Source organism: Chiloscyllium plagiosum, chromosome 27, assembly GCF_004010195.1.
Source record: "Chiloscyllium plagiosum isolate BGI_BamShark_2017 chromosome 27, ASM401019v2, whole genome shotgun sequence".
NCBI classification, from domain to species: domain Eukaryota; kingdom Metazoa; phylum Chordata; class Chondrichthyes; order Orectolobiformes; family Hemiscylliidae; genus Chiloscyllium; species Chiloscyllium plagiosum.
The window spans coordinates 39,207,818-39,222,543 of record NC_057736.1 but is presented as its reverse complement, the minus strand read 5'-3'; the positions used below and the strand labels follow the sequence as shown (position 1 = coordinate 39,222,543).

General features: G+C 41.0%; 1 protein-coding gene across 2 annotated transcripts in view; it reads right to left on the bottom strand.

Moving 5' to 3' along the window:
- cdca8 (cell division cycle associated 8) overlaps positions 1 to 14,726 on the bottom strand; it is a 61,418-nt gene that overhangs the window by 26,705 nt on the left and 19,987 nt on the right. For both annotated transcript variants that reach the window (XM_043717888.1, XM_043717887.1), the window contains exons 2-4: positions 9,466 to 9,571; positions 8,230 to 8,358; positions 1,103 to 1,143 (exon numbers count right to left, since the gene is read on the bottom strand). In XM_043717888.1, coding sequence (XP_043573823.1) covers positions 1,103 to 1,143; positions 8,230 to 8,358; positions 9,466 to 9,571 — 276 coding nt within the window. The remainder of the gene's footprint in view (positions 1 to 1,102; positions 1,144 to 8,229; positions 8,359 to 9,465; positions 9,572 to 14,726) is intronic.

Sequence of the window (14,726 nt, the reverse complement as noted above, 5' to 3'; positions counted from 1 at the left end):
AGCATTCATAAGATACATTGCAGCAACTCCGATGCTCCTTCGACAGTAAACTTGCAACTTCTGCCACGAAGAACAAGGGCAGCAGATGCATGGGACTATCACCACCCACACGTTCACCCAAAAGCCTGACTTAGGACCACCATTACTTCGCAATTGCTAGCTCAGAATCCTGAAATTTCTGTTCTTAACGCGCTAAGATGCAGTGGCACCAGTTCATCATCACTTTCTCAGAAACAATTAAGGATGGGAAATAAACATGAGCACTGCCAACAACGCCCATTTATAATGAACATTTTTAAAAAATCAGTTTAAACACTTCAATTAGCTCATCCTTCCACCTTGTCAACACGAACAAAGACACGGTTTGCAACTTGCATGCCTTTCCTCGCCAGTTTTCACACCTCTGGTGAATCTACATCGCCTCCAAGACTACAAGGTGTTTAATGCTCAAAGTTAACTTTTACCCCAGAGAGTCTGACCAAGATGCTGCACAACTTCACCTTCTGATGCAAGAAACCATAAAAGGTCATAATTTAACAAACTAATGAGTTGAGGGACAAATTGTATTATTCGTTTTATTAATTGGGTTAGGGTTTCTTATTCAGCACAGTAGCACACAGTCGATTTCTTGCCACTGACAGGTGCAGGTGAACACATCAAGCTGGATACTATTACATGCCACCTGTACAGTAGAAACTGCACAATCGGTGTCACAACTACTATTCAAAAGAATATAACACTTTCAAATGAAAACATGCTACCCGAGATGTCACTTGCACATTTTCACAGAAAAGAATCTAGCTTTGTCATTCTCTCGCATATTTATCAGACGGTTCACTCACAACAGCATGCTGCAAACCTGGAATATTCCTCAAGTATCGCCTAGAAGGTTAATACTAAACCAGAAAAGTTATTTACTTAGTAATCCACCTGGAGTCTTTAACACCGTTCTTTTCTGGAAAGGCCATATGATGCATTAAGATTTTACTTTATTCTAGCACCCATAGACAACATTTCATAGATGATTAGGAAAAGGAAATGAATATTCACCTTCCAAGTGACATCTACAATTCATGAACAAATTAAAAGGAAAACCCCTTACCTGCTCAACCTCAGCCACGGCCTTTGCGCTGCCACCCATGGCTTTAAAGAGAACAAAAAACGTGATTAAATAGGCTGAAACTTGGACAGAGATTACTGACAGTCCCAAATAACAGATGTGAACTTTCTTTTGATGTCAGATAGTTGGTGCTTTTCTGTCTGCCTTTGATAATTTCTCAACTTCGGACAAGCTGGTGCACAAGGCACCAGTGGGTGAAAATAGATTGTGTGCCATGAAAACAACTACAATCGATCCAATCTTTCCACATACAACCCACAGGTTTCAGATATCAATCCAGAAAAACTGTGTGGAGTTTGCACATTCTCCCCGTATCTGAGTGGGTTTCCTCCGGGTGCTCCGGTTTCCTCCCACAGTCCAAAGATGCGCAGGTCAGGTGAATTGGCCATGCTAAATTGCCCATAGTGTTAGGTAAAGGGGTAAATGTAGGGGAATGGGCGGGTTGCGCTTCGGCAGGTCTGTGTGGACTTGTTGGGCCAAAGGGCCTGTTTCCACACTGTTAGTAATCTAATCTAAAAAAGCTCCCTGAATCAACTCCATTCCAATTAATTTACATTCTTCTTGAATAGTGGTGGTAGTGAGGGCTGCAGATGCTGGAGAAGTCAATGTTGATAAAGTGTGGTGCTGGAAAAAGAACACCAGGTCAGGCAGCATAACGTTTGCTTTTGTATTCTTCCTGATGAAGGGCTTTTGCCCGAAACATCGATTTTCCTGCTCCTCGGATGCTGCCTGACCTGCTGTGCTTTTCCAGCACCACTCTAATCTAGACTCTAGTTTCCAGCATCTGCGGTCCTTGTTTTTACCTTTGCATTCTTCCTGCCAAGTGAACATCTTCACATTTTGCCACATTACATATCAGTGTCCAGATTTTTGATGACTCACTGCACCTGTCTATATGTTATCTTGACAATATAGATTGTCATGTGCAAACCATGCTACTGGTCCCCACATCTGGATATTTTGAACAAACTTGTTCAGAGACGTTGACACGGTTCTGGAGCAAGTGGGACTTGAATCCAGGACTGCTGGCTCAGAGATAGGGGCACTACCACGGTGCCAAAAGAGCCCTTTGCTCCCCTCAACTAAATCATTTGTGTAAATTGTAAAAATCTGAAGCTCCAGCAGACTCCTGTAGGCTTCACAATAAAAATCCTGCCAAGCAGGAAAAGACCTATGTCTGCATTGTTCCCAATTTTCTATCCAAGATAACGTGTTACCTTCTGTACCATAGGCTCCCTTTTCTGTGCAGTACCCTTTTATGTGGCAACTTGTCAAATGCCCTTTGGAAATCCAAATCTACAGGCTCTCTATCTTCAGCTCATGCTACTCCTTCAAAAGAATTGATTATACATGATTTCCCTTTTTCAAAACCAAGCCGATTCTTCCCAAATCCCTAAAGATTTTCGCAGTGCCCCATTATAAGCTGCATAATAGGAGATTCTAACACCTTCCCCATGAAGGAGGTCAAAACAACTGCCCTTCTGTTTCCTGTTTTCTACATTTCTTCCTAACAGGAGTTATATTTGCTACTTTGCAGTCTAATGAAGGCTTTCTGGAGTCTAGAGAAGCTTGGAGAATTAACACCAACACATCTACTACCTCATTAACCATCTCTTAGGCTCCAGCATGAAGTAAATCATGAGGACTTAGAGTTTCAGACTGCCTTGTCTCCATTAGTTTGATAGGTATGCAGGTAAGCCCTGTGTTTCTGGTCAATGTTTTGCCAAGCTCAGGATCGTAAGATGTTCATAGTGGATCCTGAGCGGCTGAAATCTGAGCATCAAATGTCTAACCTTCCCCATCAATTTCAGCATACATCTGGGCACCAGGACCTAAGTGGCTGCCTGATGTACATTTCCGAACTTATATCCTATTAAACTAAAGACTGGAAAATTTATATTTGCTCTGTTAATTAAATTGTTACATCTAGCAGGGTTTCATTTAAAAGACCATAATTTTGCAAAATGTTGTTAAACCACACATTGCAAAGTAATATTACCCAGCAGGGAAGGTATATGTTGGATCGTAACAGTATGGCATTTAGGGTTTTTTTCCCATATCGTTGGTTGAGGTAACCTAACTGCTTGAAATTTTGTCCTTGTAGGGTAGTCCTCATGTACCAGAGATTCGCCTATTTTCATTTTAAACGATCTGAGGCTAGCCTGGTTCTAGTTTTTAATGTTTCTCTACCCCAGCTTTCTTCAGATCCCTTCCATGACTGAGCTCCTGGACCAAAGGGTGATGAATTTTTAGGTGTTTTCAATATTACATTTATTTATCTCATAATGGCTGAAAGATGTCAATTGTAAAGAAACATTAAGGATGTGGATGTGACTGGCTAGGCCAGCATTGATTGCCCGTCCCGAGCTGTCCTGGACCGCCTTGAACAGCTGCAGGTACTCCAATGGTTCTGAAAGGATTTCCAGGATTTTAACCCAGCAATGAAGGAGCGGCTATAAAGTTTCAATCAGGATAGTGTAGGACTTGCAGGGAACTTGAAGATGGTGGTGTTCCCATGCATCCACTACCCTTGTGCTTCAAGATAGTAGAGGTCATGAGTTTGGAAGGCTTTGTCAGAGAAGCCAATACACATTGCTTCCACTGTGTGTCAGTGAAGAGGAGACCAAATGCTGAAGGTGGGATGGGCTGCCAATCAAACAGGCTGCTTTGGTCAAGAGAATGTTGACCTTCTTGAGTATCATTCGATCTGAATGAGTGCAACCTTTCTAATAAAGTAAATTAATTGGCAGCAGATATAAATAAATAGTTTGACCAAGTAAGCACCACAGAGACAAGACAGCAAGGTGACCAGGGCTGGGATCTGAACATTGAAAAGCATTTGATTTTTCGAAAAGATAGAAGCTCAGAAATAGGTGGAGCAGCCCTGTTAATTAAGAATGCTTCCAGTACGATAGGATCATTTGAAATCACAAGCTTTCAGAGCACTGCCTCTTTGTCCTGACGAAGGAGTAGCCCTCCAAAAGCTTGTGATTTCAAATAAACCAGTTGGACTATAACCTGGTGTCATGTGACTTTTGACCTCGTCCACCCCAGTCCAACACCGACACTTCCACATCATGGCCAGTATGATGGAGAGATATATCTTGGAAGTCAACAGAACAGGATGTTCTAAAACAAAGGTAGCTATTCCTGCCCAAAACGTCGATTTTCCTGCTCCTCGGATGCTACCTGAACTGCTGTGCTTTTCCAGTACCACTCTGATCTAAACTCTGGTTTCCAGCATCTGCAGTCCTCACTTTTGCCTAAAACAAGGTAGTACAGTTTAAGAATAAGAGATCACCCTTTCAAGATGGGGTCAAGGAGAACCTTTTCTCTCAAAGGGTTGCCTGTCTGTAGGAATCACCACCTCAGATACTAAAGGGGATGCCAACAAATGAATTTAAAACAGAGCTGAACAATTTATTTTATATTAACGAAAGGAGTAAAGAGCTGTGAAGGCAGGCAGGAATGTAGGCTTGAGATCACAACTAGATTAGTCGTGATCTCATTGAATTGAGCAGACTCTAAAGAACGAATTGCCTAATCCTACTCCCGAGTACTATGTTCCTAATTTCCAAATGCTTTTTAATTATTCTGTTCACAGGAGATCAACATTTCACAGTACCTATTATATATTTTGTACTTCCAAACGATGCAGAAATCACTTGTTTCTAAGTGTGTAACAGGTTTTACTCAATGCTTTGCCTTGTCTGCTTCAAGTTAACATTAACTTGCAGCTCTTTCAGCAGCTATTTTATTTGTCCACACCCAAGCTTAATGATTTCAGCTGTGAGCATCAAGTCAATGCATCCAAAGAATGAATCAACTTGACAATACTTTGAGAATAAAATGGCAATAGGTTCATTGATATAATGTGGGTTTAAAGTTCAACTTCTGAGATTGTATACCTAACTTGATTGCTTTTCTCCCCATAGATTAAATTAAACCCTGAACAATTGTTCTATTCCTTCAGGATTATGCAGTCAATTTCTTTGTTAACTGAAGATCATTTGCTTCTATGGTTGAATAGGCTGTCTTGTTCCTTCATTGACTTAAAGAACCTTTGAAAAATAAACACGAATTTTCAATACCAGTTTCCACAGAATGACTCATGTTCTTTCTAAATTACCCCAATGTAGGAAGCACATAAAAAACAGGTATGCTTGTCATTTGAAATTCTTGGAAATGGTGATGCTTTTAATCTATACACTGGAACCAAAGTAACGGGTTCAGGGCAATCTAAAAAAAGTACGGAGCAGGTGGGTGGCTTTGTTTGACCACTTCTTTGAGGACTATAAAGTCTATACTCTGTCTCCTTCAATAATTGTTGTAGAATTGGAACACCGTTTTAATCAAGTTAATAACTTAATTGCTTCCATAATATTTGCTTGGAGTCACTGATATAAAATCCAGCTGACTTGGACTTGACCAGATCACGTTTTTTTTTATCATTTCTGTTAAGAAATGGAGAGTATGGAACTGTTACTTCTCCAAATGCTCACATTTTTTGAGGAGCTCCATGTCCACTGATTTAGCAGCATATGCTGACTTATTGCTAAATTATTTTTTAAACAAAGTAAGCATTGCTCCAAATGAAAGTAGTCTGAGGATTTAGTAATGGAGGATAAAGAAATGACAGATGAATTGAAGATATTTTGTACTGGTCTTCACAAGATGATATAAGCAGCATCTCAGAAATGGCTGTAAATCAGGAGTTGGGAAGGAAGAACACAAAAATATTCACTACCAGAAAATAGTACTGAGTTGGAACCGAGTTGATAAGTCCTCAGGTCCTGATGATTTCATCCTAGGCTCCGAAAGGTAGCAAATGCAATAGTTGATGCATTGGTTTTAAATTTCCAAAATGCATTAGAATCCGGGAAGGTTCCTTTAGATTGGAAAAATAGCTCATCGAACTCCTCAGATTACTAACTTTAGTCAAAAAGGGGAGTGGAGGCAGAAAGCAGGAAAGTATGGGCCAGTTAACATCAAATATAGAGAAAATGTTAGAAGCTATTATTAAAGAAGTTTTAACCTGGCACATGGATAAGTTTAAAACAGTTAAGCACAGCTAATCTAGTTTTGTCAAAAGGAAATCATGTCCGACTAATTTATTAGAGTTTAAGAAGTAATTTATGCTTTGGATTAAGGGAACCGTTGGATGTGTCAAAGGCTATTGTAAAAAATAAAAGCTCATGATGTTGGGATAACACTTTGGCATGGATAGAAGACTGGCTGGGTATTTTTCAGGCTGATAGGATGTCACTAGTGGTGTGCCTCATGGGTCGGCTTTCTCAGAGATGAGGAAATACTTCTTCTCTCAGATGGTTCAGACTTCAGCATTCCCTTCCTCAAAAGGCATTGGATGCAGAATCTTTAATTTTAAGGCAATTGTAGATGGATTATTGGTTACAAGGGGGTTAAAGATTGAGGATATACAGGAATGTAGACTTGAGGTTAAAATCTGATCAGTCAAAATCTCACCGACTGGCAGAGAAGGCTTGAAGGGCTAAGAGGCCTACTTTGTTTTTCTTGGTCTAACGTGGTTTAGAACATTCAAAATTGTTTGAACTCTAAACCACAAGGGTAACAGTTTAGCTGTTGAGATGAATCAAGTTCCCTCAGTCCTCTGACCTTAGAGGGAAGCGCTGTCAGTTTGGCACACTGCCCTTTTTCATTTCATCCAAGGTGGATTTAATTTCAGTCTCATTTATTTCTAATTATTACTATTTGCCGCTTTAATGTACTCTCAATTTACTTGCATCAGCTGCATTGCTTAGTTTTTCTAACATATTCCCAGCTCATTACATGAGATACTACTGGGTTAACTGTCTCCTTCCCACTACCCTCAATGCGTTAGCTGCAGCACCCAGAAAAAGGAGGGTTTAAGACAGTGGTTTGCACGGTGTGAATTTACCCCAATTAGGTTGGCACCCATCTGTTCAGTTACATTGCCAACATAGCAGCCCTGCCATCAATAGAAATGGACATGAATTAGGAAACCCAACGAACCAAAAATGACAAAGTCATACCCAGCTAGCAGGGACTCAATAAAACACATCAAATCCCTTATCAAGTGTTTAAAAAACAGCAGGGGACACAGCTGAATATTGAATACCATGCTTATCCCGATTACTGCACAAACAATGCCCACTTTGAAATGAGCTGTTTCAAATTACCGATATAATTGACGCTACCTTTAAGCGAAGGACCCTACATTACTGCAAGCCAATTGTCTTCCAGACAGACAAAGTCCAAATAAAACTCAAATTAAAGGGATTGGCAATTCTGGATCTGAAGGTGATTCTTTTTAAAAGAAAACAGTATAACCAATTTGCTGTTAGGACATTTATTAGCATTCCAATGAAATACTTCAGGAACTATATTCCTGGGCAAACATGGAAACTCACCAACAGCCTCAGTTGAGGGATAACATATACATCTCTCCTGAAGAGCTCTCCTTACCTTTAAATGGTATAATGAATGGAATGAGCTCCCAGAGGAAATGGTGAAGGCTGGTACAATTGCATCATTTAAAAGGCATCTGGATGGATATATGAATAGGTAGGGGGACATGAGCAGGGCTAGAGGTCATCTAAAGTAACCACTCTCTCAGTATTGCACTGAAATGACATCTTAGATAGCATGCTCTCGTAATGGAGCAAGATTGGGGCTCATTGAATGCACGAACAATGATTGCTAAATGTTGTGCTTCTGAATATTTGAACACTCTGCAATCACACTGTAGCGAACATCAGAAAATGTAGCAGCATTGCATTAGATTATAAGAGACTGAATTAACTTGTACAATGTAATAGCTTCAAAAAAATATACACAGACATGCACTGAAAATAAATAATTAATTCAAATTGCAGCATATTTTGTAAACTTTAAAAAAAAGCCTAAATCTTGATTTATGACATTATGGTATTTTCAACATTTTACAAACATGAGCCTAGAACAGAGGTCTCCAAAGTGGGATTGAGCTTGGAGGCTGATGTGGAGCTTCAATCCAGCTTGAACTGTCATCCTCCTGATTCAACAAGCCGCTGCCCTCAAAGCACCCCCCAAACCAGTGCATAGCAGATACAGTGGGAGCAATGTCTTACCAAGGTATTCAAGGAAATCCATCTGTCGAACAGCCACTGGGAGTTTCATAATCGCACGGCTGTAATAAGCATCTACTGTGATGAGAAGACTGTTCATTGCTTTCTCCATCTCTCTCTTTCGGCGTTCAACTATAAGAAAAGCCACAGTTCAAACAAGCAAACATTAATAGAGTGGCAATTCTACCATTTACATTCAGAAGTTAGTTATCAAGGCAAGGAGCTGTTACTCTTTAAAAAAAAAATTTAAAAAGGAACAGAATGAGAAGTTAACTTATTGAAATGTAAAAGATTCTTAGCAGACTTGACCAGGTAGATGCAGAGGTTATTTCCTCTTGTGGGAGAGTCTAGGACCAGAAGATTGTTTATTTAAGGGCAAGGGGTTCATCCAATTAGGACAGAGATGAGAAGGAATTTCATTTGCGGGTAGGAAATTTGTAGAATGCTTTCCAGCAGAAGACTGGAGAATCTGGGTCACCAATACATTCAAGGTTCGGATAGGCAGATTTTTAATCAGTAAGGGTTACAGGGAAATGTCAGGAAAGTGGAGGATGATCAGATCAGCTACTGAATAGCAAAGCAAACTGTACAGGCTGAATGGTCTGCTTCTGCTCCTTTATCTTACAATCCAGAGAAATAATAACTCTGCAAGAAGAAAAGGGCAGAGTCAGAGAGCTGTACAGCACGAAAACAGACCCTTCAGTCCAACTGGTCCATGCCGACTAGATATCCCAACCCAATTTAGTCCCACCTGCCAGCACCAGGCCCATATCCGTCCAAACCCTTCCTATTCATATACCCATCCAGATGCCTGTTAAATGTTGCAATTGTACCAACTTCCACCACTTCCTCTGGCAGCTCATTCCATACACACATCACCTTCGGCATCAAAGAGTTGCCCCTTAGGTCTCTTATATTTTTCCCCTCTCATCCTAAACCTATGCCCTCTAGTTTGGGGCTTGCACACCCCAGAGAAAAGACTTTGTCTATTTACCCTATCCATGCCCCTCATGATTTTATAAACCACCAAGGTCACCCCTTAGCCTCCGAACCCCCAGTGAAAACAGACACAGCGTATTCAGCCTCCCTCTGTAACTCAAATCTCCAACCCTGGCAACATTCTTGCCAACCTTTTGTATAGATTAACTAGTTTAAACAAAAAACTTACTCAGAACTGAAAAATAATCCACACAGACTTTGTTAACAAAATAATATTGTATAGTTAACTGAGTTTACTACCTTCAATGTCAAAATCCTTCAGGAAGGCTTGAAGCTTTTCATATTTCTTTAATTCCAGGGCATTCTTTTTGCGACCAGTTGTTTTCCGTTTTGCAGGCATTGTTTCCTGAAAGGAAAAGAATGGAAGCAATTATTCTCAAATAAACAAAGTGTAGTTCGAGGAAAGGCTCAGATTTACCTCCCTCGCACCACTCAACACATTTTTAATTTTAAAGTTTTATGACAGTAAGCCTTCTACTTTAACCCAGGGTCTTGAAAGATTATCAACACTATGACTGGCTGACAAAAATAACGGCTTTTACAATTTGCTAACATTATATGATTTAGCTACATTCCATTAGACATTTTTGGAACAAATGGATGTACTAGCTTCTTCCTTTATGGAAGAAAAGATGAAGCTTGTTGGCTCAACAAGTGAAGAACAGACAATTATGTACCGGTACAAAAGGGTCTCACTAATAAAGGCTCCAACTAGATTCTTGCCTTTATGAAAAATAAACATTACCAAAAGTAGCTAGGGGACACAGTCTTATTTGCAACATGATTACTTCTTCCCAGCCTCGTGCACCTCGAAACTGCAAAACAGCCAACTCACTGCTGCAAATGCCCTTTTACAACTCCAGAGTTTGCCTAGGATGAGACGGAGATGCTTCCAAGAAATTTCCCACTATCAATCAGACTATGGGTCACTTTGTTGAGTCTAGACCTTGGGTGAGGGACAGATTGGAATGCTACACTGCCCCAGTTTGCACATCTGTCTAGACAATCTTTCTCCGATGTAATGAATGGAGTAAATTAAGACCAGGTTGTTTCACCAATGAACAGAATGTAATTACAGCATCACTGCCAAACTATCTAATCATGGGCAAATTCCCCTGTCCCAATCATACTTCCATATTCTGTCTCGTATCACGTTCCCTGATCTAGATCACAAGTGATGTGGAGGTGCCGGTGTTGGACTGGGGTGGACAAAGTTAAATATCACACAACAGTTATAGCCCAACAGGTTTACTTGAAAGTACAAGCTTTCGGAGCACTGCTTCTTTATCAGGAAGGATTTTTAACTGAGATTGTGTGTGTTGTACTGTTGGTTATCCAGCAACTCAGATAGGAACTAGCTTTATAAAATCAGGGTATTCTGATCTTTTTTGGAGTCTGATGGTTCCATCAAAGACTTCAGCATGTAGAGAGAGTGGTTACGTTATTTAGGCTTATACTCACTGCAGTTTAGAAAAACAAGAAGTGATCTGAGAGCCATAAAGTCATTCAGCATGGAAATTGATCCTTCAGTGCAATCTGTGCAAATCAAAGAGCCCAAACTGATCCAATTCCACATCCTTATAAACCCTTCCTATTCATGTACCCATCCAGATACCTTTTAAATGATGTAATTGTACCCACCTCCACCACTTCCTCTGGCAGCTCATTCCATGCATACACTACCCTCTGCGTGAAAATGTTACCCCTCCCAGGTCATCTTAAAATCTTTCTCCACTCACCTTAAACCTATATCTCTAGTTTTAGACTCCCTTACCCTGGGGAAACAACCTTGGCTGTTTACCCTATCCATGTTCTGTATGATTTTATAAACCTCTATAAGGTCACCCTTCAGTGTTTAATGGTCCAGGGGAAAAAGCCCCAGCCTATTCAGCCTCTCCCTGTGGCTCAGGCTCTTCAGTCCCAGCAACATCCTTTTAAATCTTTTCTGCGCCCTCTCAAGTTCAACAGCATCCCTCCCATAGAAAGCTGACCAGAATTGTACGTAGTATTCCAAAAGGAGCCTCAGCAATGTTCTGTACAGCCACATGACATTCCAACTCCTATCCTCAAATGTTCTGACGAATGAAGGCAAGCATTCCAAACACCACTTTCACCAGCCTGCCTACCTGAGGCTCCACTGTCGAGGAATTATGCACCTGCACCCCTTAGTCTCTTTGTTCTACAAAACTCCCTCAGGAGAAAGTGAGGACTGCAGATGCTGGAGATCAGAGCTTAAAAATGTGTTGCTGGAAAAGCGCAGCAGGTCAGGCAGCATCAAAGGAGCAGGAGAATCGACGTTTCGGGCATAATCCTGAAGAAGGGCTTATGCCAGAAACGTCGATTCTCCTGCTCCTTTGATGCTGCCTGACCTGCTGCTCTTTTCCAGCAACACATTTTTAAACACTCCCTCAGGCTCAACCATTAAGTGTTGAAGTCCTGCCCTGGTTTGCCTTACCAAAATGCAACACTTCACATTTATCTAAATTAAACTCCATCTGATCAAGGTCCCATTGTACTCAGATAATAATCTTCACTGTTCCCTACACCACCTATTTTCATGTCAGCTATAAACTTATTAACCATAACTCCTATATTCACATCCAAATCATTTATATAAGTAATAAAAAGCTGTGGACCCAGCACCGTTCCTTTTGGCATACCATTGGCCTCCAGTCTGAAAACCGGCCCTCCAGCATCACCTCAGTCTGTCTCCAACTTCAAGCCAACTTTGTATCCAATTGGCAAGCTCCCCCCGGATGCCATGTGATCTAACCTTACTAACTAGTCTATCATCCTGAATCTTGTCACATGCTTTGCTGAAGCCCATGTAGACAACATCCACGGCTCTGCCTTCAATCTTATTTGTCACCTCTTCAACTCAACCAAGTTCATGAGACAAGATTGTCCATGCACAAAGCCATGCTGACTTATCCCTAATCCATAAATGAACATAAACCCTGTCCCTCATAATCGGATCCCCTTCATGGCAAATGGTCAAATTTGGTTTCAATCAAAAATCTGTAATAAAAGTTTTCTAATGGTGACTGTATCAGTCACTGGACAAAAAGTTAGAAATGGACATTTGGGAGCTTGATCAGATGGGACAATAGGACGAGGAGTGACAGGTGGAGTTTAACTTAGATAAAAAGTGAGGTATTGTGTTTTGGTAGGGTAAACCAAGGCAGGACTTGTACAGTTAATGGTAGAGCCTGAGGGAGTGTTGCAGAACAAACAGACCAAGGAGCACAGGAGCATAATCCCTTGACAACGAAGATGATTAGCAACTGTCATAAAAACCCATCTAGTTAATTAATATCCTTCAGTGAAAGAAATCTACCATCCTTATCAGATTTAGCCTATTTGACTCCAAGCCCACAACAGTCTTGAATTGCCCTTAAGGCATTTCGGGATGAGTAACAAAATTAGCCAGTAGGTGCATCCCATGAATTAAAAAAGCTTGCCTTTTGACAGAGCTAAATAAACAATAAACATTGAGATGATGCATGGTGGAGAGGACAGGGAGTTTGAAAATACCTTCAGTATGTTGAAGTCATGACAACAAAGTGAGGAGAGGAATAAGAATTAACACTGGTCACTTCCCAGTTTTTAAGCCTTAAAGACACAGGTCACAGAAACAGACTCTTAGGTCCAACTCATCCACACACTATCCCCAACTAAGCTAGTCTTGTTTGCCAGCATTTAGCCTGTATCCCTCTAAACCTTTCCTACTTATGTACCCATCTGAATGCCTTTAAATGTTCTAATTGTACCTGCCTGTACCACCTCCTCTGGCAGCTTATTCCATAAACACACCACCCACTGTGAAAACATTTATCAGGTCCTCTTTAAAGCTTTTCCCTCTCATCTTAAAGTTATGTCTTCCAGTTTTAGACTTCCTTATCCTGGGACAAAGACCTTGACTATTCAATTTATCCATACCCTTCATGATTTTATAAATCTGTACAATGTCACCCCTCAACCACCGACGCTCCATGGTGGGACTTCAAATAATTCAGTTTTTCTCTTTGATAGTAAAATGACTCCGAACCAAAATTTACTTTACTTAAATGCCTTATCCCACTATCAGTAAAGCCGTGGTCACCTACAAAGATAACTTATAATCCTTAGTAGTTCACACCTCTTCTCTTATACCCACCACCGCCACACAAGACAGGATTATCACACACCCCCCTTCAAGATCAGATGAATAGTTATAAATCCCAAATATTCACTTTTCACCCAGTGACAACATACCCAGGCTATGCTACTCTACAAAGAATTCAAGATGAAAAGCTAAGAGTTTCTCAAATTTGCTCTTATCCAGCTCCAACATGATCGTTAATTTAAGGTTAGCTAGCAGTACTCTTATAGAAAAAGTGAGGACTGCAGGTGCTGGAGATCAGTCAAAAAAGGTCACTGAAAAAGCATAGCAGGTCAGGCAGCATCCTGACTCCCCTCCTTGATGCTGCCTGACCTACTGTGCTTTTCCAGCGCCACACTTTTTGACAGTACGCTAATAGACTTGTGAAAACATTGCTCAATACAGGGGCATTGGCATTATTTTCAGTGTGAAGGAGGCAGCCAGGAATGATGCGGTGCGGTCATACCAAAGTCACATGTCCGCCTTGAGAGGTCTCCACTCTGGAGTTCAGCAGTGAAAATGTAGGCTTAAGGTGTCATAACTTTTGTTTTCAAGCCTTAGTCCATTGAGAGCATGAAGAATTAAAAACTGCTCAGGTACTACTTTACACTTGTAGAATTAAGTGCTCCTGGATGCAATGCCAAGGAGGTCATACATTAATATGTGGGATGACAACGAACATAAACTCCAAAGAATCTGGACTTCACAGATGACCCATTCCCTTGTCAGGATTAGAGTGGTGCTGGAAAAGCACAGGAGGTCAGGCAGCATCCGAGGAGCAGGAAAAATCACCTGGTCCACGGATGCTGCCTGACCTGCTGTGCTTTTCCAGCACCACTAATCTAGACTCTGGTTTCCAGCATCAGCAGTTCTCATTTTTGCCATTCTCTTGTCAGCTCACTGACAAATTCAAAGAGCTATGCAGTAAGGCTGGAAAGAGAGAGCAGGAAGAACCAGAGCCACTTTGCTCGAGATGACATATTTACTCAGACAAACATAACACCTTACACAGATGAGTATGAATTCCCTTCACTTGGAATGTTCTGTCAAAAGCTGACTAGACTCAAAACGTGAATGTTGCTTTCCCTCCAGGTCTGCGGAGATTCTCGAGCAATTTCTGTTTTTGTTCCCCTCCAACTAAAGTCTGGGAACACTGAGGCATCAACTGCAAACCCTCTGAAAGAAACCTGCACCATTACCAATTGTTGCTGGAGAATCATAACCACAAGCTTGAACTCCGTAGACCTGACCACAACAGAACACACACACTCATTGTGTCTCTGTTACACCCAAACCCTGACACTACCATGTTGTGCTGGGTAAAACAAAGACCCATCCTGGCAGTGTAAGGTGGGGGGGG